Source organism: Podarcis liolepis, assembly GCF_965112155.1.
Source record: "Podarcis liolepis genome assembly, chromosome: 2".
NCBI lineage: Eukaryota > Metazoa > Chordata > Lepidosauria > Squamata > Lacertidae > Podarcis > Podarcis liolepis.
The window spans coordinates 119,593,181-119,617,740 of NC_139555.1; the positions used below are offsets into that span (position 1 = coordinate 119,593,181).

Here is a 24,560-nt window from a genome sequence, read left to right on the forward strand (position 1 = left end):
CAGCAGGACTTTTCTAATGTTCCTGTCAGCAGCAAAGTTTGTGCCAAACTCTCATGCACCACAAGTGACCCATGTCAAACTTCGGAGCAGCAACTTTTATTCCTCGCAACCATGTTTATCTCCATCTCTGCTCCTGCCCCTCAAGCCACACAGAGACTTCAGGTTGTGGCAGAGATGAACTTCCTTCCGCTTATCATTATCAAAATCACAGTGATTTATTCTGCCTTGTTCCTGAGGGAAAAGTTGATGCACAGAAGATCACCTGTGTCAGACACAGACTGAATCACGATTGAGAGTAAGAGGGGTGGGATACATCTGTGTGAGGTTTAATGGCTCTGAAGCTATAGCTGACCACCACCCATATTGGTTAAATAAGAGTTTTTTGGGGGTCTTCTGATGTAACTGACTATGGGGGAGAGAGAAACACTCACAAGAGAGGTGTAGCAGTCAGTCAGAATGAGATCCCAGATGCTGATGCTGCTCATTTTGCTTGAATCCTGCAGAAACCTGAAGGCAAAATGCCCCCTGAATCCAATCTGGGAAGGAATCAAAGCACAGAATTATTTCCAGACTGGCGACTTCCTCATTGGCGGGATAATATCTCCAAATTTGTTTGGTCTACAACTTCCATACATCTTTTCGCAGCCCCCATTAACCAGGTTTAAGGATGAGTAAGTAATTATATGCCGAAGGACGTCACGCTTTTCTACTGCACCCCAATGGCTCCTGTTTACTAGGCAAATAGCCTCCATTTTAGGGGTGAGGACTCTGTGGTCTTCCAGATGTTGCAGGACTACAGCTTCCATCACCCCTGATCACTGGCCATGCTGGCAGGGGCTGGAGTGAACTTGAGTTTCGCAGCAGCTAGTGTGTTGCATGTTCCCAGACGTGCTCTATTTTTACCTGCTGTGCTGCTGTGTTGCTTGCTGAAGAACACAAGTGTATAAATGAGCCTGATCATGATTTATTTTCATTAAATAGTGAATGGTTTGTCACATTTTAATTGATTGATTTCTTACAGTATGTCGGATAGGTTCTACTGGCATATCTTGTCCTTCTTCTTCACCATTCAAGAGATCAACTGGGATCCCAGAATCTTACCCAACATCACTCTGGGGTACAGCCTCTATGAGAACTATTACAATGCTAGGATCACTTCTGATGCCATGCTAGACCTGCTTGCAGGTGGGGAAAGCAATATTCCAAACTATCGCTGTGGAAAATGGAATAATATCTTGGCTGTTCTTGAAGGAGCCAATTCCATCCTCTCCAAAGTGATTTCAACCACATCAGGCATGTACAAAATCCCACAGGTATGAAGGGTGGGGCATTGTTGTTGTTCAGCCGTTTAGTTGTGTCCGACTCTTCGTGACCCCATGGACCAGAGCACGCCAGGCACTTCTGTCTTCCACTGTCTCCCGCAGTTTGGTCAAACTCATGCTGGTAGCTTCGAGAACACTGTCCAACCATCTCGTCCTCTGTCGTCCCCTTCTCCTTGCGCCCTCCATCTTTCCCAACATCAGGGTCTTTTCCAGGGAGTCTTCTCTTCTCATGAGGTGGCCAAAGTATTGGAGCCTCAGCTTCACGATCTGTCCTTCCAGTGAGCACTCAGGGCTGATTTCCTTAAGAATGGATGCATTTGATCTTCTTGAAGTCCATGGGACTCTCAAGAGTCTCCTCCAGCACCATAATTCAAAAGCATCAATTCTTCGGCAATCAGCCTTCTTTATGGTCCAGCTCTCATTTCCATACATCACTACTGGGAAAACCATGGCTTTTACTATACGGACCTTTGTTGTCAAGGTGATGTCTCTGCTTTTTAAGATGCTGTCTAGGTTTGCCATCGCCTTTCTCCCAAGGAGCAGGCGTCTTTTAATTTCGTGACTGCTGTCACCATCTGCAGTGATCATGGAGCCCAAAAAAGTAAAATCTCTCACTGCCTCCATTTCTTCCCCTTCTATTTGCCAGGAGGTGATGGGACCAGTGGCCATGATCTTCGTTTTTATGATGTAGAGCATCAGACCATATTTTGCACTCTCCTTTCTCACCCTCATTAAAAGGTTCTTTAATTCCTCCTCACTTTCTGCCATCAAGGTTGTGTCATCTGCATATCTTAGGTTGTTGATATTTCTTCTGGCAATCTTAATTCCAGTTTGGGATTCATCCAGCCCAGCCTTTCGCATGATGAATTCTGCATATAAGTTAAATAAGCAGGGAGACAATATACAGCCTTGCCGTACTCCTTTCCCAATTTTGAACCAAACAGTTGTTCCATATCCAGTTCTAACTGTAGCTTCTTGTCCCACATAGAGATTTCTCAGGAGACAGATAAGGTGATCAGGGTGGGGCATAGAGGGACACAAAAGAGATTCAGCAGCAGTATAAATTCACTTTATCGTCAGCAAAAAGAGGCATCAAAGAGGGAGAAAATCCTGAGCTATGTTAAGCTAGATAGCTCAGTTGGTTAGTGTGGTGCTGCCAACGTCAAGGTTGCAGGCTTGATCCCCGTATGGGACAGCTGCATTGCAGGGGAGAGGACAAGATGAACCTCAGGGTCGCTTCCAACTCTACGATTCTAAAGTTTATTCCCTGTTTAGGGAAGCTTTTAATGTTTAATAGGTTATTGTATTTTAGTGTTCTGTTGGAAGCCGCCCAGAGTGGCTGGGCAATCCTCGCCAGATGAGCGGGGTATAAATAATAAATTATTATTATTATTATTAACACGGAGACTTTGCTAGGGTTGCAGCCTCCCAAAGTTTCAAAATAAAAGTATCAGCCCCAGTCAGCACAACATTTGTTAGGTATTAAGTATTTCAGGCTAATCCTGTATTTTGCTCTGAAAAGGAAACATTGTACTTTTCCTCCCCACTCCAGATCAGTTATGGCTTTGTACCTGGGGTTGTTGATGAGAACACCAAAATTCCTTTTGTCTACCGTACAGTCCCCAATGAAGAAGTTCAGTACCTGGGGATTGTAAAGTTCCTCCAGCATTTTGGATGGACGTGGATCAGCCTATTTGCTCCAGAGAATGAGAATGGAGAAAGGTTCTTGAGTGTCTTTACATCTCTGATGGCCAGCAATGGAATTTGTGTTGCCTTTTCAGTAAGAATACCAGAAAAGAATGAACATGAGAGGTTCACACAAAGTGAATTAATTGCCCTACGGAGACAGACCAATGTATTCCTTTACTATGTAAGCAGTTATAAGGGATTGGTTATCATCATGTTACTACAACAAAAACTCTGGAAACAAATTGGGCCAAAAGTATGGCTCACAACAGCTTTTCAGGACATTGACACAAATTTGTCTTTTGGTCCGAAGTATTTGAAGTATATCCATGGTTCATTCTCCTTTGTAATGAAGACCAAAATAAGGAGCAAACGTGACTGCGGTAAACCAGAGTCCTATCTTCTTAATCTGTTTCGGCAAAAAGCATTTAGTTGTTCAAACTCAAACACGTCCTTGCTGTGAGAGGTTGGACAAGATGCAGAGATGTGGAGGATCCAGAGGTGCCGTCGGAAGAGGAGCTGCAGACTGTTCTGTCTCAAGACAGCCACAGAACATACTTCAGTGTCCAAATCATGGCACATGCTTTAAATGTTGCCTGTTCATCCAGATCAAAGCAGATGTTGATGGCGGGTAGAGGAGACCAGTTGGCATGTCAAAGGCTCCAGCCATGGCAGGTATTTCCTTTCCCTTTCTAGAAATCAAAGTTCTTTCTACCAACTCAACAATAATCATTCCCATTGATTTAGAAATGAATGCAACAGTGAGGAAAAGGTTTTTGTTTTATTTATTTAGATTTAGATTCTTTTTTTAGTTTCCTGCTGTAAAATATATATATATATAGTGTATTTCATAAAATATCAAGGTGGTCTACTGCAATAAAAAACAAAGCCAAAACAAGCCAAAACAAGTAAAAACAGACATCCTTCCACCTGGAGGGTGTATGTTTAGTCTTGCCAGTAGGAGAAGTTGTGGCACAACAGGAGTTTTGAGTTCTAAGGAAGCAGAGATGAGGCATCTAAAATGCTTTCTAAGTTTGGGTGTTTATGTCGGATTCTCAGGCCGCAGTCAGAGGTAACTGGCCACACTCCAGGCATTCGGCTTGAGATCCTTGTTGACCTCCCCGTCTGCGTCTCCCGGCAGGATACAGGCAAGGTCACTATCGGCGATCCCACTCAGCGTGAGAGGGACACACCTCTCCTCCCTCCTCCCTGCTTCCCTCAGGGAGGGGAAAGAGACAGACAGAAATCTATTTACATGTCTTTATTTCTGTCATTCCAGCAGTACAGAGAAACACGTCTGCACTCTCCAGTCTCCAACAGTAGAGAGAGAAACTCCACCCCTGTACTTCCAGTACAGGTCAGATGACACTCTGAGCTAACATCCGGTGCTCAGTACAGTGAATAGACTGCCCCTTTGTTCCAATAGTACAGTCCCAAACATCAACATCCTGTTTTGCATTCCAGCAACTTGCAGCTCGCTCTTGCATTGCTGCTTTTTCCTGACAGTTTAGTCCTCCATAAATTCCAATGAGGCCAGGTATGCCAGGACTTTGGAGCTCAAAGGAGAAGGGATGAGATGTCCAAAATGATTTTAAATGATTTGAAATGCCGGTGTTTTCCCTGTCATTCCAGCTGCACCCTTTCTTAAGAGAAACCCGGTTCTTGAACACTTCCATGGGCGGACTGTATTTGGGTGAGAATGGGGAGCTGCCAATCACGTTTGATATTGAGAATTGGGTGGTGCTTCCCAATGAGTCTTGTGTTAGAGTGAAAATTGGGAGTATAGAGAGAGAGGCATCCATTGACTTCAAGCTCACCATTAACCCAGAAGCTATTGTGTGGCCCAAGTGGTTCAACCAGGCAAGAGCCCCTTTATTCCACATGATACACCTTAAGATCTAGTAATCTGTCGAATTGCCAAGAGGAATTCAAGTATAACCTTTTGGAAGTTTGGCTGATGCTTTCATTATAATTAAGTAAATTATTAAATGTGTATAATGCTCTTCATGTGCAGATATATACACACACATGTATGTATGTATGTTTGTATGTATGTAATTTTTTCATTTATTGTGGGAGCCTTTTTGTGGAACTTGATTGAGCTGCACAATGTGGTCCATGGTAAATCCAGCAACAGAAAAATTCCTGTGGTGCCCGACTTCCCTGGATGCCCTAAGCACGTACCTATTTTGCTTAATGGTAAATCCAGCCCGGCCCTGCGAGATCTCATGAGAAAATCGCAGAGCCCACGCAAGAGTATCCTGGAGCCCAGTGAGCAAAACAGAGAGCTTGGGAGTAAGGCCTGCTTGGCATGCCAGCTCCAGAAGGTCAGGATGGTTGTGCAGGAGCCGTTCCAAGGGGCTCATTTGAGTGCAGTGGAATTTTGGTTCTGGAACTTAATCCATTCCAGAAGTCCGCTCAATTCCCAAAACTGTTTGAAAACCAAGGTACGGCTTCCGATTGGCTGCGGGAGCTTCCGGCACTCAATTGAAAGCCGCGTCAGACTTTTGGCTTACGAAAAATGTTCACTTGCTTCCGGGTTTGCAGCGTTCGGGAGCTGATTTGTTTGGGAGCCCAGTCATTCAGGAACCAAGGTACCACTGTATATACATTTTTGCATATACTACTCCTTCCCCTGAATGTAACCGGGATGGCCTTTTCTGGGATGGCCTTTTTCTTTAGTTTTCTTACTGCATCTTTTGCCCTGTGCCTAGAGAACTTGTTGGGTTGTTTCCAAACTCTATGAATCAGCTCCATAGACACAAATACTCCTGGCACACAAATACTTCCCCTGAATGTACCTTCTTTTTTTATTATTTACTGTGCCTTATTCCAGTTGTTCAAAGACCTATGTATTAATACTTTTTTTAGAACATTTCCGAGCACAATAAAAGCGTTCGTGCTGACCTTTAAAACCGTAAACCGCCTCAGCCCAATATATCTGAAGGAGCGTCTCCACCCCCATTGTTCAGCCCGGATACTGAGGTCCAGCTCTGAGGGTCTTCTGGCGATTCCCTCCCTGCAAGACGTGAGGTTACAGGGAACCAGGCAGAGGGCCTTCTCGGGGGTGGCACCTTCCCCATGGAACTCCCTCCCATCAGATGTCAAGGAAATAAACAACTTCCTGACTTTTATAAGACATCTGAAGGCAGCCAAGTTTAGGGAAGTTCTTAATGATTGATATTTTAATGTATTCCTAATCTTTTGTTGGAAGCCGCCCAGAGTGGCTGGGGAAACCCAGCCAGAAGGGTGGGGTATAAATAAATTGTTATTGTTATTGTTATTATTTTAAAAGCAAACACAGCAGGGAGGCTTCCATTCTACATAATAATAATAGTAATAATTATTATTTGTACCTCGCCCATCTGGCTGGGCCTCCCCAGCCACTCTGGAAGGTTTCCACAGAGTCCAAAAATACACTAAAATGTCACACATTAAAAACTTCCCTGAACAGGGCTGCCTTAAGATGTCTTCTGAATGTCAGGTAGTTGTTTATCGCTTTGACATCTGATGGGAGGGCGTTCCACAGGGCGGGCGCCACTCCCGAAAAGTCCCTCTGCCTGGTTCCCTGTAGCTTTGCTTCTCGCAATGAGAGAACCGCCAGAAGACCCTTGGCGCTGGACCTCAGTGTCCGGGCAGAACGATGGGGGTGGAGACGCTCCTTCAGGTATACTGGGCCGAGGCCATTTACATCAAGCATAGGAGCCAACTCCTAGGAGCTGTTAAATTAAAATATTAAAATATTTAAACATTAAAATATTTGAGGGGGCTGGGGCCCCATAAAGTTGATGGGCATCGATTATGTGTTGTGACTTTTAGAAGACATCTGAAGGCAGCGCTCTTAATGACTGATGTTTTAATGTATTTCTAATCTTTTGTTGGAAGCCGCCCAGAGTGGCTGGGAAAACCCAGCCAGATGGGTGGGGTATAAATAAATTATTATTCTTATTGTTTATAAAGCAAACACAGTAGGGAGGTTTCCGTTCCACATCAAGCATATAGGCAACTCCTAGGAACTCCTATTTGCCCCCGCAATAAAATATTAGAGGGGACTGCAGCCCCATAAACCTGATGGGCATCGATTATGTGTTATGCGGCTTACCTGGGTCCCCACAATATTTTATTCAAGTTGGCACCCCTTACATCAAGGGTGCTTTCTTGTGGGACTGGAGACCCTCTTGGGTTCTTTCCAGACTCTCTGAGTTCCACATGCACAAATATTGCCGACACTTCCCCTTTAATGTGCCATCTTTTCTTTATGGCTAGACTGTGCCTCACGCCAGGTGTACCAAAAGGTGTCGCCCAGGATATGCCAAGGTGGTTCAAGAAGGAAAGCCGGTTTGCTGCTATGCTTGTGTTCCATGTGCGGAAGGGACCATGTCTACACAGGAAGGTGGGTGACGCCACAGGAGATGGAATTTGTTGGGAGAATATGGATAGGGCAACATATTAGTCAGACACATTCTGTGAAGATTCTAAAGACATATTTGGATGCAGATCCTTTCTTGATTTTTAATCCCCTCCCGGGAAGTAATTTGAAAGAAATGACTTGCAGGAAGCAATCTCTGGGATGCAAATTGGGTTCAGCCTGCCCTGCCCATAAGGCACTGCTTTGGTTATTTTATAGCAAGCCTTCTCGGATCAGACAACCAGAACCACCCTCACAAAAGTGAATTAAAAATGTCTTTAAAATTAATGAGAAATACCGAAAATTTCAATTCATTTAAAAGAGAGAAAGCATGATGCACAATAAGAAAAAAATTAGGTGAACATTACATTCCATTGCATTGTAGAACAATTAAAAATTATGGGATTTCGGCAGGAAGTTATTGGATATCCTAGAGAAGGAATTTGAGAACAGCTGTAGCAGCTTGGAAGAGAGGAGTTCAAGGATATTAAAAATAAATAAATTATAAGTTGTGTGTCCTTGTTTCTCAGTTTGACCCTTTTACATGGTTTTCATATTTTGTGGTCTTTTATTCATTGTGACTTGCTGTTTTTTATTGATTATAAATTAGCAATTCTTTATTGTACATGATAAGTGTTAGCTGTTTATTATTTGCTGATGTTAAATTTTACTGTTTACTATTCCTTAGTATTATTATTGAATAGTATTGAATTTGCTAATACAGTGGTACCTTGGCTTAAGTACTTAATTCATTCCGTAGGTCCGTACTTAACCTGAAACTGTTCTTAACCTGAAGCACCACTTTAGCTAATGGGGCCTCCTGCTGCTGCCGAGCCGCCGGAGCACGATTTCTGTTCTCATCCTGAAGCAAAGTTCTTAGCCTGAAGCACTATTTCTGGGATAGCGGAGTTTGTAACCTAAAGCATATGTAACCTGAAGCGTATGTAACCCGAGATACCACTGTACATAATAAGTATAAGCTGTTAATCATTTGCTGATATTAAATTTTACTGTTTACTATTCCTGAATATAATTATTGAATATTATTGAATTTTGCTTTATTTGATATGTTGTTTATTTTATTTTAAGTTATGCTTTTATTATAACTTTTTGTGTGTGTATTACGTCTGTGATCTTTGCTGTCTATTTTGTTCTTTCTTCAGCTTGTAGCCTTCCTTCTGCATAGCAATATAAAAAGGCAGTATACAAATTAAAAGCGAAATGAAATATGGATATGAAGTAGTGTTACTGCCCGAAAACTATCCCATAAGGAAATACACCAAATGGCTTCCCTTTCTTACAATACATTCTCATTTTCTGGTATCTCCCATGTGAGTGCATTTCTCGACATGTAATAGAATATGTGTGTAAGCAAAGCCAAAGCCATTCCTTTTCTCCTCCTCAGATGCAGAGCGTTGCACCAAATGTCCAGAAGAACAATATCCAAACAAGGACCGAGATCACTGCATTCCGAGGATTATCTCCTTCCTATCATATAAACAATATTTGGGGATTCTCCTGACTTCTTTGGCTCTCTTCCTGTCCTTAACCACAGGCTTTGTTGTAGGGATCTTCATTAAATACAGGGAAACTCCCATAGTCAAAGCCAACAACAGGGACCTCTCCTACACCCTCCTTGTCTCCCTCCTGCTGTCCTTCCTGTCCTCCTTCCTCTTCATTGGCCGTCCCAAGAAAGTCACCTGCCTCCTTCGACAAACGGCCTTCAGCACCATCTTCTCAGTTGCTGTATCCTCTTTGCTGTCCAAAACCATCATGGTGGTGCTGGCCTTCCTGGCCACAAAGCCAGGGAACAGGGTGAGGAGATGGTTAGGGAAAAGTCTGGCCAACTCCATTGTCCTTTCCTGCTCCAGTGTCCAAATGGTCATTTGCATCATTTGGCTGTGTATCTCTCCCCCATTCCCAGACTCTGACAAGCATTCGCAGGCTGGAGAGATCATTCTACAATGCAATGAAGGGTCTGTTGCCATGTTTTATGCTGCCCTGGGTTACATGGGCTTCCTGGCTGCCATCTGCTTCACGGTGGCTTTCGTGGCCAGGAAGCTGCCTGGGGCCTTCAATGAAGCCAAGCTGATCACCTTCAGCATGCTGGTCTTCTGCAGCGTTTGGGTCTCCTTTGTGCCCACCTACCTGAGCACAAAGGGGAAATACATGGTAGCCGTGCAGATCTTCTCTATCTTGGCTTCCAGTGCTGGGCTTCTGGGCTGCATCTTCATTCCCAAATGTTACATTATTATGCTGAGGCCTGATCTGAACACAAAGGAACACCTGGCCACAAAAACTAAAGTTGTCTGATTCTTTACATATTTATAACTGTTTTCCACCACAGTGGTAATGAAACACACAGAGTTGCCTTGGGAAGGAATGTATCTCCTTAGATAAAGTTTGCTCTTCATTTTTCATTCCTCTTGAATGATGAAAGGGAATCATTGAATCACATGCCTGGAGAGTGTCTGGACTTACAACTTTTAGGGATAACCCTACCTGTAGAGTCTCCTGGAGTGCAGCCTCCCTCTTCAAACATAATTATCGTTCTCTACCATATCCAGTTTGTACTTTGACCCACCTTCCTTTCTTCCTGAGTTCATAACCTAAGCCTAAATAATAACTTAGTGTAACTTGAAATTCTGCTTCTAGTATTAAAAACAGCAAGTGAAAAACGGAATCTCATTTGAGTTGAGTGTATTAATGCTTGAAGGCCCTTGGAGCTGGACCTAAGTGTCTGGTCTGGACGATGGGTGTGGAGACGCTCCTTTAGATATACAGGGCCAATGTCATTTAGGGTTCTCAAGGTCGGCATCAACAAATGAATGTGACAGCTGTGTGTTTGGTGGGAGTGAGAGGGGCACCATGATCGCTGGAGCCAGAGACATGATGGAGAAGAACCACCACTTGTAAGTAAGAAGGCAGAAGAGTGGTGGTGGCATGAAGGCCAGTTGAGATTGGTGGGGTAGTCCCCACTCACCCCCATGGAGCAGACTTCTCACTTACTTGCACTGAGCTTCTGGAGAAGGGCAGGATCCATCCTTTTTGTCTCCCTCTCTTAAATAGCACCAGCACTCATAGACATCCAATGAATCGGAAGGTTGGGAGATTGAGAGCAAACAAACTATTCGATCATGAAGTGCTTAGTTACTTCCCCCAAATGCCAGTTGCTGGTGACCAGTGCCTGGCAAGGCCCATTGCTTTCATGCCGTGCTTGTGAGCTTCTCAGCAATGTCTGATAGGCCACTGTGTTGCAGGACTAGATGGGAGTTTGGACTAACCCAGCAGGGCTGTTCTTAGCAAAGTTCAAGCCAAACTCATGCCCAAAATGCAAGTGACTCATGTTGCAGTTTGAAGCCACACCTGTGATTTGGTGTAAACATATTTCCCCCCAGCTCTGTCATTGTCCCTTGAACCATGTAGAGATCCTGGGAACATTCTTCCCCTTATAATTACAAAAATGATAGTGGTTTATTCTTCCCAAAGCTCAAGAGAGATCTCTGGCAACTGCCCAAACATCAGAAGCCAAGGAAGCCTGAGGTTATACATATCACACTGTGCTGGAGGGCGTTGACTTCTTCTGATTAACTGGCTGTGGGGGAGAAAGGAGAAGTCAAAATAGAGGTGTAGGAGGCCAAGCCAGAATGACCTCCCTGCTGGGGCTTCTGCTGCTACCTCTGCTTCTAATGTCCCATCAAGTCTTGACGCGCAGCGTAAATTAATAATGCAGAGTTTTAAAGAATAAAAGCTTTACTAAGTTAAAATAAACTTCTTCATAAACAACATGGTTCCAAACAGTTTGACTGAGATTACATACTGACTCTGCTCACAACCGAAGCAGACAGACTCTGATTTCTTACAGAGAGCACAAAAGAGAAACTGGCTACTTTGTCACTTGTCAGAATGACCCAACAGTTAGCAGTTAGGCCTGAATAACTTTAGCAGGCCCAAATGACTGTGCAGTCCCAGCACTTCCCAGCCTGCTTTGCTGCCTCTGCTCTCATGTGTCTTTGTCACATGACAAGTCTGTGGGAAGCTGAAGGCAAAGTGCTCCTTAAATTTGACGAGGGAAGAAAATGAAGTGCAGATTTACTCGCGGCCTTGAGACTTCCTCATTAGCGGAATCATATCTCCAAGAAGCTTTGCTGAGCAACTTCCATATAACTTTTCCCAGCCCCCAGTAACCAAGCTTAAAGTGTAAATAATTAAATACATCATGGATATCATGCTTCTCCACCACTGTTTCAATGGTTCCCTTTAACAGGGAAATAGTTCTTATTTTGTAGCACCCTGCTTAGCTGGAATGAAATATTCAACACAGCAATAGAGAAATTAAAATAATAATTTATTTGTCAGACAAATAAATGAGAGACACAATGGTATATGGATACCAAAGCTCTGTCCACTCCAGCCCTGATGGCCAGCCCTTATATTTCCTCAGCCCAGCCCCCTTGCTCCTCCTTTGGCTGCCTCTGTCCAATCAGCCTGGTTGAAATTCCTATTGGCTGCTTGCTAGAACCAATCATAAAAGATACACCCATTTCCTATTACCTTTCATGGGAGACAAACAGCTATATTTCCTTCTATCCATAAATGGCAGACAAGTAGCCATATATCTTACATTTGCCTCGACCAGGCACCTTAATTATCAGATCATCTTTGCCCTATTGCCCTATTCACTCCAGAACAGATGGCTAATGGTTTTAATTTTTATCTTAAAGAGAGATCTTGGGTTCACCTTCTCACACACCATCAATGAAATAAGAATCTAACATAAGAATCTAACATTTCTTACTTTCTAAATCCTTTGCATAATTACAGTTAAGCCAATATATTTCATACATAACATAGATTTTTAGAAGGAAAGGATCTTAGTAAAAAACAGTTTCCAAAAGCAACCCCTTAAATTTACACCCCCCTTTCAAGCCAGCTGCTGTTTCTATTAGCTCTTGCCCTTTAACCTTAGGAAGATGTGGCTCGAGTCTGATGGGAGGCACATGGTATTATCTGTTAAACAATAAATTTCACTATTTACCAACTCTTAATTAGTGTTTTTTGCAGCTTGATTGTATTCTGTAATTTGTATGGTCAGTGTGACCTTTTGCTCCCAGCCTGTAATTTCCTTTTACAACCCTGAGGCACTGCTATAGATCAGAGGGGCCCTGTTTAGGAAGATAAACATCTGCCAAAGTACTTAGCCAGCTGGTTTCTGCCTGGCATGAGAGATACAAACATTTACAAATATATTTTTTAAGCTCATTTTAAAATGCAGGCCTTGATCTGATGCCTCAATTTCAGGCATAGGGAGACCGTGGCCCTTCAGGTGCTGCTGGACTCCGGCTCCTATCATCCTGACCACTGTTTGTGGAGGCTGAGAGGAGTTTCCAAACTCTTTTCCTTTTGCTCCTTTTGGTCTTCAAATTAAAACATCTTGGAGGTCCCGGGCCACAGGGAGGTTAGGCTGGCCTCAACCAGAGCCAGGAATTTTTCGGCTGTGGCCCCGATCTGGTGGAACACCCTGTCACAAGAGACTAGGGCCTGCAGGGCCTGCAAGACAGAGCTGTTCCACCAGGCGTTTGGCCAAGGCACAGTCTGACCCACTCCTTTGGTAATCCTCACAGAATTCTCGCCCAATGATTGCCATTAATTTGATTTGAATTGATTTTTAAATGAATTGATTTTAGAATGCTGTGCTACTTTTATTGTTGTAAGCCTCTCTGAGCCTGGCTTCGGCTGGGGAGGGTGGGATATAAATAAAAATTATTATTATTATTATTATTATTATTATTATTATTATTATTATTATTATTATCATCCATGTCTTTTAAAATTATATGCTTGAGGACATAGGCTGTTTTAGGATCGATATTTGTAAGCTACAGTGGGAGATTGGCCAAAAAGCAAAATAAAGATGCTATAAATAAACTGAGGCCTTTGTACAGTTGTACAATTGTAGAGTTGAATGTCCCCACCCCTCTGAATCTTGAGTGGAAACACAGGTTGTTGTTGGGATTAAAAAACAATCTGGATCCCAGATAGCATTTTCCTGAGGGCTGCAGTAAACTCCACAAATATTATTATTATCATTATTTACTGAATTTATATACCACCCTATACTGGGAGGTCTCAGAGCGGTTCACAGAACAAAATCAAAGTATAGGTATGAAACCACAAAATACATATTCATATAACAATGCCCCAATACCCCCCCACTGCATAGGCAAGCAGTTTCCTTTCACTGCAATTCCAGCTAACCATGTGTATGACGATAAAAAGTTCCAAAAACATCGTCGTCAAAGTTCCCTTAGCTCACTTGTGATGCGGAGGAGATAGATAAATGACAGTAGACCTCTTAAAGCTTCTGATTCCCGATTCTTCACTAATAGCAATTGTGGAGTTGCCCATTGTTGCTTGAAATCATTTCTGTACCAGGCTCTTCGATCTTGAGTTAGACTGCATATTACTCATAGTTGAATTTCCTAAGCTGTTTAAGACATTGTCAACTGAATTCCTATAGTACAAAATGAACTTAGCTAAATTAGAAGAAAAGGGACATTAAACTAGCTACAGGAAGGACATAGATAAAAGGTCATATGGAAATCTACAACGGTGTTACACATATTTTGTGGAAGAGAAATATTTTTGGCACATGAGTTTTGATGAGGATCAAAAGCACAAGACTAGGAGAAAACTTAGAACATGGAAGGACATGACTGAAATTGGTATTAGGTAGTCAGAAACGAGCTAAGCCAGACACCTCAGTTTGATATAATAATAATAATAATAATAATAATAATAATAATAATAATAATAATAGTGCCTATTGGCCATAGATGTCAGGGTGCTTCACAACATAGAAAGACAATGTAAAAAAGACAAAATACATAATAAAAAGAACATAAGCAAACCAATAATCCCTCCACCAGAAGACGTTTAAAAGGGCATTGGATGTCAATCAGCCAAAGGCCTGGGTCTCCAGTCCCACAAGCAAACAGCCTTGATGTCAGGGGTGCCAACTTAAATAAAATAGAGGAATTCCCCTGGAATCTTTGTGAATCCTCTAAACCCCTCACCGTTGTCCACTCAGTTATGAGATAGTGAGGGCGATCACCTTTTAATCCCTTGAAAATGACATGGAACTGAAGAAGGATGTTGGAAGGAATGATGCTCTTTCCCACTTCCTCTTACACCTTTGAACTATAAAATGTCCAGTTGTTTTTAGGGGTCTAAAAAGGTTGGTAGACCCTGGTTAAGGAACGAAGACTGTAAAAGTGGAACGTAATAGAGATGCATAAAAACACGGAGAAAGCGAAAAAGGATAGGTTTTTCCTGAAAAATTATTACTCAAAGAGGCATCCACGGAAGAATCCACTTGGAGAATCTAGATAGAAAATAGGAAGCAATTTTTTTCATACTGTAGCGCAATGGAGAAAGTGACTGACACAGGAAAGAGTGAAGAAGTGTGCATGCACGGGACACGGGTGGCGCTGTGGGTTAAACCACAGAGTCTAGGACTTGCCAATCAGAAGGTTGGCAGTTCGAATCCCCACGACGGAGCGAGCTCCTGTTGCTCGGTCCCTGCTCCTGCCAACCTAGCAGTTCGAAAGCACGTCAAAATTCAAGTAGATAAATAGGTACCGCTCCGGCAGGAAGGTAAATGGCGTTTCCGTGCACTGCTCTGGTTCGCCAGAAGTGGTTTAGTCATGCTGGCCACATGACCCGGAAGCTGTACGCCGGCTCCCTTGGCCAATAAAGCGAGATGAGCGCCACAACCCCAGAGTCAGCCACGACTAGACCTAATGGTCAGGGGTCCCTTTACCTTTACCTATGCATGCACACAAAAGCTCATACCAATAACAAACTTGGTGTGTAAGGTGCTACTGGAAGGATTTGTTTTTTATTTTGTTTCAGCTGCTAACTGAGACACTTTTAAAAGACACATGACTTCCAGGATCAGAGGCTGCATATCTCTGAATGTCAGTTGCTGGGATCAACTCTATTGCCATCAGCTTGGGTGGATCCCAGAAATGTCTGATTGGCCACTGGGTGCAACAAGATACTGCACTGGATTAAGCTTTGAACTGAATCAGCAGCAGGACTTTTCTAATGCTCTTGTCAGCAGCAAAGTTCAGGCCAAACTCTCACTCACCACGTGACCCATGTCAAACTTTGGAGCAGCAATTTGTTTCCTCCAAAACATGTTTATCTCCCACTCTGCTCCTGCCCCTCAGGCCACACAGAGACTTCAGGTTGTTGCAGAGATGAACTTCCTTCCCCTTATAACTATCAACATCATAGTGATTTAATCTGCCTTGTTCCTGAGGGAGAAGTTGATGCACAGAAGATCACCTGTATCAGAGACAGACTGAGTCAAGACTGAGAGTAAGGGGGTGGGATACATCTGTGTGAGGTTTAATGCCTCTGAAGCTATAGCTGAACACCAACCTACATTGGATAAATAAGAGTTTTTTGCCTTCTTCTGACATAGCTGGCTATGGGGGAGAGAGGAACACTTGCAAGAGAGGTGTAGCAGTCAGTCAGAATGAGATCCCAGATGCTGATGCTGCTCATTTTGCTTGAATCCTGTAGAAACCTGAAGGCAAGATGCCCCTTGAATCCAATCCGGGAAGGAAACAAAGCAAAGAATTATTTCCAGAGTGGTGACTTCCTCATTGGCGCGATAATATCTCCAAATTTGTTTGGTCTACAACTTCCATACATATTTTCACAGCCCCCATTAACCAGGTTTAAGGATGAGTAAGTAATTATATGCAGAAGGACGTCACGTTTTTCTACTGCACCCCAATGGCTCCTGGTTACTAGGAAAATAGTCTCCATTTTAGGGGTGAGGACTCTGTGGTTTTCCAGATATCGCTGGACTGCAGCTCCCATCACCCCTGATCACTGGCCATGCTGGCAGGGGCTGAAGGGAACTTGAATTTCGCAGCAACTAGTGGGTTGCGTGTTCCCAGACGTGCTCTATTTTTACCTTCTGTGCTGCTGTGTTGCTTGCTGAAGAACACAAGTGTATAAATGAGCCTGATCATGATTTATTTTCATTAAATGGTGAATGATTTGACACTTTTTATTTGATTGATTTCATACAGATTGCCATATAGGTTCTACTGGCACATCTTGTCCTTCTTGTTCACCATCCAAGAGATCAACTGGGATCCCAGGCTCTTAGGCAATATTACATTGGGCTACAGCCTCTATGAGAACTATTACAATGCAAGGATCACTTCTGATGCCATGCTAGACCTGCTTGCAGGTGGGGAAAGCAATATTCCAAACTATCGCTGTGGAAAATGGAATAACATCTTGGCTGTTCTTGAAGGAGCCAATTCCATCATCTCCAAAGTGATTTCAACCACGTCAGGCATGTACAAAATCCCACAGGTATGAAGGGTGGGGCATAGAGGGACAAAAAAGAGGTTCAGCAGCAAAATAAATTCTCATTATCGTCAGCAGAGTCAAAAAGAGTCATCAAAGAGGGAGAAAATCCTGAACTATGTTAAGCTAGATAGCTCAGTTGGTTAGAGTGTGGTGCTGCCAGCGTCAAGGTTGCAGGCTTGATCCCCGTATGGGACATCTGCATTGCAAGGGGGTGGACAACATGAACCTCAGGGTCGCTTCCAACTCTATGATTCTAAAGTTTATTCCCTGTTTAGGGAAGCTTTTAATGTTTAATAGGTTATTGTATTTTAGTGTTCTGTTGGAAGCCGCCCAGAGTGGCTGGGCAATCCTCGCCAGATGAGCGGGGTATAAATAATAAATTATTATTATTATTAACACGGAGACTTTGCTAGGGTTGCAGCCTCCCAAAGTTTGAAAATAAAACTATCAGCCCCAGTCAGCACAACATTTTTTAGGTATTAAGTATTTCAGGCTAATCCTGTACTTTGCTCTGAAAATGAAACACTATACTTTTTCTTCCCCACTCCAGATCAGTTATGGCTTTGTATCTGGGGTTGTTGATGAGAACACCAAAGTCCCTTTTGTCTACCGTACGGTCCCCAATGAAGAAGTTCAGTACTTGGGGATTGTAAAGTTCCTCCAGCATTTTGGATGGACGTGGATCGGCCTCTTTGCTCCAGACAGTGAGAATGGAGAAAGGTTCTTGAGTGCCTTGACATCTCTGATGGCCAGCAATGGAATTTGTGTTGCCTTTTCAGTAAGAATACCAGAAAATAATGAACCTAAGATGTTCACACAAAGTGAATTTATTGCCCTATGGAGACAGACCAATGTATTCCTTTACTATGTTAGCAGTTGTAGGGTATTTCTTTTCATCATTATACTACAACGAGAACACGAGAAACAAATTGGGCCAAAAGTATGGCTCACAACAGCTTTTCAAGACATTGACATCAATTTGTATTATGGTCCCAAGATCTTGAAGTATATCCATGGTTCATTCTCCTTTGTAATGAAGACCAAAATAAGGAGCAAACGTGACTGCTGTAAATCAGAGTCCCATCTTCTTTATCTTTCTCGGCAAAAAGCATTTAGTTGTTCATACTCAAATCACGTCCTCACTGTGAGAGGTTGGACAAGATGCAGAGATGTGGAGAATCCGGAGGTGCCGTCTGAAGAGGAGCTGCAGAGTGTTCTGTCTCAAGACAGCCACAGTACATACTTCAGTCTCCAAATCATGGCACATGCTTTAAATGTTGCCTGTTCATCCAGATCAAAGCAGATGTTGATGGCGGGTGGAGGAGACCAGTTGGCATGTCAAAGGCTACAGCCATGGCAGGTATTTCCTTTCCCTTTCCCTTTCTAGAAATCAAAGTTCTTCCTACCAACTGTACAATAATCATTCACATTGATTTAGACATGAATGCAACAGTGAGGAAAAGGTTTTTGTTTTATTTATTTAGATTTAGATTCTTTTTTTAGGCTCCGGCTGAAATATATATATATAATGTGTATTTCATAAAATATCAAGGTGGTCTACTGCAATAAAAACCATAAGACCATATAATAAAACCAAAAGAAGCCAAAACAAATTAAAAGCAGACGTCCCTCCACCTGGAAGGTGTCTGTTTAGTCTTGCCAGTAGGAGAAGTTGTGGCACAACAGGGGTTTTGAGTTCCAAGGAAGCAGGGATGAGGCATCTAAAATGCTTTCTAAGTTCGGGTGTTTAGTCCTCCGTAGATTCCAACGAGGCCAGGTATGCCAGGACTTTGGAGCTCAAAGGGACAAGGGATGAGATGTCAAAAATGCTTTGAAATGCCTTGAAATGCTGGTGTTTTTCCTGTCATTCCAGCTTCACCCTTTCTTAAGAGAAACCCGGTTGTTGAACACTTCCATGGGCGGACTGTATTTGGGTGAGGATGGGGAGCTACCAATCATGTTTGATATTGAGAATTGGGTGGTGCTTCCCAACGAGTCTTGTGTTAGAGTGAAAATTGGGAGGATAGAGAGAGAGGCATCCACTGACTTCAAGCTCACCATTAACCCAGAAGCTATTGTGTGGCCCAACTGGTTCAACCAGGTAAGAGCCCCTTTATTCCACATGATACACATTAAGATCTAGTAAACTGTTGAATATTTCCAAGAGGAATTCAAGTATAATCTTTTGGAAATTTGGCTGATGCTTTCATTATAATTAATTAAGTAAATTATTAAATGTGTATAATACTCTTCATGTGCAGATACACACACACATGTATGTATGTATTTGTGTTTATTTTTTTGTACGTATGTAATTTTTTCATTTAGTGTGGGAGCCTTTTTTGTGGAACCTGATTGAGCTGCAGAATATGGTCCATGGTAAATCCAGCAACAGAAAAATTCCTGTGGTGCCCTCCTTCCCTGGATGCCCTATGCATGTACTTATTTTGCTTAATGGTTAATCCAGCCCGGCCCTGCGAGATCTCATGAGAACATCGCAGAGCCCACGCAGGAGCATCCTGGAGCCCAGTGAGCAATCCAGATAGCTTGGGAGTAGGGCCTGCTTGGCATGCCAGTTCCGGAAGGTCAGGGTGGTTGTGCAGGAGCCGTTCCAAGGGGCTCATTCAAGTGCAGTCGAATTTTGGTTCTGGAACTTAATCCATTCCGGAAGTCCGCTCAACTCCCCAAACTGTTGGAAAACCAACTAACAGCTTCTGATTGGCTGTGGGAGCTTCCTGCACTCAACTGAAAGCTGCGTTGGACGTTTGGCTTCTGAAAAATGTTCACAAACCGGAACACTTGCTTCTGGATTTGCAACTTTCGGGAGCTGATATGTTTGGGAGCCAAGCCATTCAGGAACCAAGGTACCACTGTATATACATTTTGGCGTATACTACTCCTTCTCCGGAATGTAACCCCTGCATAAGAAGTGATCTTACTCTATGTTTAAATACTGCTCTTCATCAGAGTGTTTTATTGCTGCTGTTCTGGGATGGGAATTTTCTTTTGTTTTCTTTCTGCATCTTTTCCCCTGTGCCGAGAGAACTTTTTGGGTTGTTTCCAGACTCTACGAATCAGCTCCATAGACACAAAGTCTCGTGGCACACAAATACTTCCCCTGAATTTACCTTCTTTTTATTATTAGACTGTGCCTCAGTCCAGTTGTTCAAGGACCTATGTATTAATACTCTTTTCAGTACATTTCTGAGCACAATTCAAAGTATTGGTGCTGACCTTTAAAGCCCTAAACTGCCTCAGCCCAATATATCTGGAGGAGCGTCTCCACCCCCATCGTTCAGTCCAGACACTGAGGTCCAGCTCCAATGGTCTTCTGGTGGTTCCCTCTCTGCAAGAAGTGAGGTTACAGGGAACCAGGCACAGGGCCTTCTTGGGGGTGGCGCCCGCCCTGTGGAACGCCCTCCCATCACATGCCAAGGAGGTAAACAACTTTTTGACTTTTATAAGACATCTGAAGGCATCCCTGTTTAGGGAAGTTCTTAATGATTGATGTTTTAATGTATTTCTAATCTATTGTTGGAAGCCGCCCAGAGTGGCCGGGGAAACCCAGCCAGATGGGTGGGGTATAAATAAATTGTTGTTGTTATTGTTATTATTTAAAAAGCAAACACAGCAGGGAGGCTTCGTTTCTACTTTAAGCATAGGAGCCATCTCCTAGGAGCTGTGGGGGATTTGGCCCCCACAATAAAATATTGGAGGGGGCTGGGGCCCCATAAAGTTGATGGGCATTGATTATGTGTTGTGCGGCTTACCTGGGCCCCCACAATATTTTATTCAAGTTGGCACCCCTGACCTCAACGGTGCTTTCTTGTGGGGCTGGAGACCCTGCTGGGTTTTTTCCAGACTCCAGAGTGAGTTCCACATGCACAAATATTGCTCACACTTCCTTTTTAATATGGCATCTTTTCTTTATGGCTAGACTGTGCCTCACGCCAGGTGTACCAAAAGGTGTCGCCCAGGATATGCCAAGGTGGTTCAAGAAGACAAACCGGTTTGCTGCTACGCTTGTGTTCCATGTGCAGAAGGGACCATATCTACACGGCAAGGTGGGTGACGCCACAGGAGATGGAATTTCTTGGGAGAATATGAATATTGGTCAGAAATTTCTGTGAAAATTCTAAAGACATATTTGGATGCAGATCCTTTCTTGATTTCTTCATTTTTAACCCCCTTCCAGGAAGTAATTTGAAAGAAATGACTCGCAGGAAGCAATCTCTGGGATGCAAATTGGGTTCAGCCTGCCCTGCCCATATGGCACTGCTTTGGCTATTTTGTACCATGCCTTCTAGGATCACAGAACCAGAACCACCCACATAAAAGGAAAATAAAAATGTCTTCAAAATAAATGAGAAATAGTGAAAATAGCAAATATTTATTTAAAAGAGAGAAAGCATGATGCAAAATAGTAATAAAAATTAGGTGAACATTCCATTCCATTACATTGTAGAACAATTAAAAAATATGCGATTTCAGCTGGAAGTTATTGGATATCCTAGACGAGGAGTTTGAGAACAGCTGTAGCAGCTTAGGAGTTATTATAAATAAATAAATCATAGGTTGTGTGTCCTTGTTTCTCAGTTTGATCCTTTTACATGGTTTGCATGTTTTGTGGTATTTTATTCATTTTGACTTGCTGATTTTTTATTTATACATTAGTAATTCTTTATTGTACATGATAAGTGTTAGCTGATATTAAATTTTACTGTTTACTATTCCTTAGTATTAATATTGAATATTATTGAATTTTGCTTAATTTGACATGTTGTTTACTTTAAAGATATGCTTTTATTATGACTTTGTGTGTGTGTGCAACGTCTGTGATCTTTGCTGTCTATTTTGTTGTTTCTTCAGCTTGTAACCCTCCTTCTGCATAGCAATATAGAAAGGCAGTATACAAATTAAAAGTGAAATGAAACATGGAAATAAAGCAGTGTTACTGCCCGAAAACTATCGCGTAATGAAATTCACATGCTCATTTTCTGATATCTCCCATGTGAGTGCATTTCTCAACATGTAATAGAATATGTGTGTAAGCAAAGCCAAAGCCATTCCTTTTCTCCTCCTCAGATGCAGAGCGTTGCACCAAATGTCCAGAAGAAGAATATCCAAACAAGGACCGAGATCACTGCATTCCGAGGATTATCTCCTTCCTATCATATAAACAATATTTGGGGATTCTCCTGACTTCTTTGGCTCTCTTCCTGTCCTTAACCACAGGCTTTGTTATAGGGATCTTCATTAAATACAAGGAAACTCCCATAGTCAAAGCCAACAACAGGGACCTCTCCTACATCCTCCTTGTCTCCCTCCTGCTGTGCTTCTTGTCCTCCTTCCTCTTCATTGGCCGTCCCAGGAAAGTCACCTGCCTCCTTCGACAAACGGCCTTCAGCACCATCTTCTCAGTTGCTGTATCTTCTTTGCTGTCCAAAACCATCATGGTGGTGCTGGCCTTCCTGGCCACAAAGCCGGGGAACAGGGTGAGGAGATGGTTAGGGAAAGGTCTGGCCAACTCCATTGTCCTTTCCTGCTCCAGTGTCCAAATGGTCCTTTGCATCATTTGGCTGTGCATCTCTCCCCCATTCCCAGACTCTGACAAGCATTCCCAGGCTGGAGAGATCACCCTGCAATGCAATGAAGGGTCTGTTGCCATGTTTTATGCTGCCCTGGGTTACATGGGCTTCCTGGCTTCCATCTGCTTCACGGTGGCTTTCCTGGCCAGGAAGCTGCCTGGGGCCTTCAATGAAGCTAAGCTGATCACCTTCAGCATGCTGGTCTTCTGCAGCGTTTGGGTCTCCTTTGTGCCCACCTACCTGAGCACAAAGGGGAAATACATGGTAGCTGTGCAGATCTTCTCTATCCTGGCTTCTAGTGCTGGGCTTCTGGGCTGCATCTTCATTCCCAAATGCTACATTATTGTGCTGAGGCCTAATCTGAACACAAAGGAACACCTGGCCACAAAAACTAAAGTTGTTGTCTGATTCTTAACACATTTATAACTGTTTTCCACCACAGTAGTAATGAAACACACAGAGTTGCCTTGGGAAGGAATGTATCTCCTTAGATAAAGTTTGCTCTTCATTTTTCATTCATCTTGAATGATGAAAGGGAATCATTGAATCACATGCCTGGAGAGTGTCTGGACTTACAACTTTTAGGGATAACCCTACCTGTAGAGTCTCCTGGAGTGCAGCCTCCCTCTTCATACATAATTATCTTTCTCTACCATATCCAGTTTGTACTTTGACATGACCCACCTTCTTTTCTTCCTGAGTTCATAACCTAAGCCTAAATAATAACTTAGTGTAACTTGAAATTCTTCTTCTAATATTAAAAACAGCAACTGAAAAACGGAATCTCATTTGAGTGTATTAATGCTTGAATGAACCTTCTTAAGGCCCTTGGAGCTGGACCTCAGTATCTGGTCTGGACGATGGGTGTGGAGACGCTCCTTTACATATACAGGGCCAATGTCATTTAGGGTTTTCAAGGTTGGCATCAACAAACGGATGTGGCAGCTGTCTGTTTGGTGGGAGTGAAAGGGGCACCACGATAGCTGGAGCCAGAAACAATGATGGAGAAGAACCACCACTTGTAAGTAAGAAGGCAGGTGAGTGGTGGTGGCATGAAGGCAGGTTGAGATTGGTGGGGTAGTCCCCATTCACCCCATGGAGCAGACCTCTCACTTATTTGCACTGAGCTTCTGGAGAAGGGCAGGATCCATCCTTTTTGTCTCCCTCTCTTATATAGCACCAGCACTCATAGACATCCAATGAATCTAAAGGTTGGGAGATTGAGAGCAAACAAAATATTGAATCATGCAGTGCATAGTTACTTCCCCATATGCCAGTTGCTGGTGACCAGTGCCTGGCAAGGCCTATTGGTTTCATGCCCTGCTTGTGATCTTCTCAGCAATGTCTGATAGGCCACTGTGTTGCAGCACTAGATGGGAGTTTGGACTAACCCAGCAGGGCTGTTCTTAGCAAAGTTCAAGCCAAACCCATGCCCAGAATTCAAGTGACTCATGTTGCAGTTTGACGCCACATCTGTGATTTGGTGTAAACAAATTTCCCCCCAACTATGTCCCTGCCCCTTGCACCATGTAGAAATCCCTAGATCTTTCTTCCCCTTTTAATTATAAGAATGATAGTGATTTATTCTTCCCAAAGCTCAAGAGAGATCTCTGGCAATTGCCCAAACATCAAAAGCCAAGGAAGCATGAGGTTATACGTATCACACTGTGCTGGAGGGTGTTGACTTCTTCTGGTTAACTGGCTGTGGGGGAGAAAGGAGAAGTCAAAACAGAGGTGTAGGAGGCCAAGCCAGAATGACCTGCCTGCTGGGGCTTCTGCTGCTACCTCTGCTTCTAATGTCCCATCAAGTCTTGACCCGCAGCGTAAATTAATAATGCAGAGTTTTGAAGAATAAAAGCTTTACTAAGTTAAAATAAACTTCTTCATAAACAACATGGTTCCAAACAGTTTGACACTCAGATTACATACTGACTCTGCTCACAACCGAAGCAGACAGACTCTGATTTCTTACACAGAGCACAAAAGAGAAACTGGCTACTTTGTCACATGTCAGAGTCACCCAACAGTTAGCAGTTAGGCCTGAATAACTTTAGTAGGCCCAAATGACTGTGCAGTCCCAGCACTTCCCAGCCTGCTTTGCTGCTTCTGCTCTCATGTGTCTTTGTCACATGACAAGTCTGTGGGAAGCTGAAAGCA

At 43.1% G+C, this 24,560-nt stretch overlaps 1 protein-coding gene and 1 pseudogene across 2 annotated transcripts; both read left to right on the forward strand.

Annotated features, from left to right (window-relative positions):
* Nucleotides 1–456: 456 nt before the first annotated feature.
* On the forward strand, nucleotides 457–9,729 carry LOC310701168 (vomeronasal type-2 receptor 26-like; annotated as a pseudogene). Its single transcript has 6 exons — nucleotides 457–671; nucleotides 1,022–1,313; nucleotides 2,875–3,683; nucleotides 4,641–4,868; nucleotides 7,275–7,401; nucleotides 8,822–9,729. The product of its transcript is annotated as a vomeronasal type-2 receptor 26-like (transcript).
* Nucleotides 9,730–15,961: 6,232 nt separating this feature from the next.
* LOC310700951 (vomeronasal type-2 receptor 26-like) lies at nucleotides 15,962–22,811 on the forward strand (the record flags this gene model as incomplete). Its single annotated transcript, XM_083490908.1, has 6 exons — nucleotides 15,962–16,176; nucleotides 16,527–16,818; nucleotides 17,366–18,175; nucleotides 18,689–18,916; nucleotides 20,753–20,879; nucleotides 21,901–22,811. The coding sequence occupies 6 exons, from the start codon at nucleotides 15,962–15,964 to the stop codon at nucleotides 22,809–22,811; spliced, it is 2,583 nt and encodes an 860-aa protein (XP_083347034.1).
* Nucleotides 22,812–24,560: the final 1,749 nt, after the last annotated feature.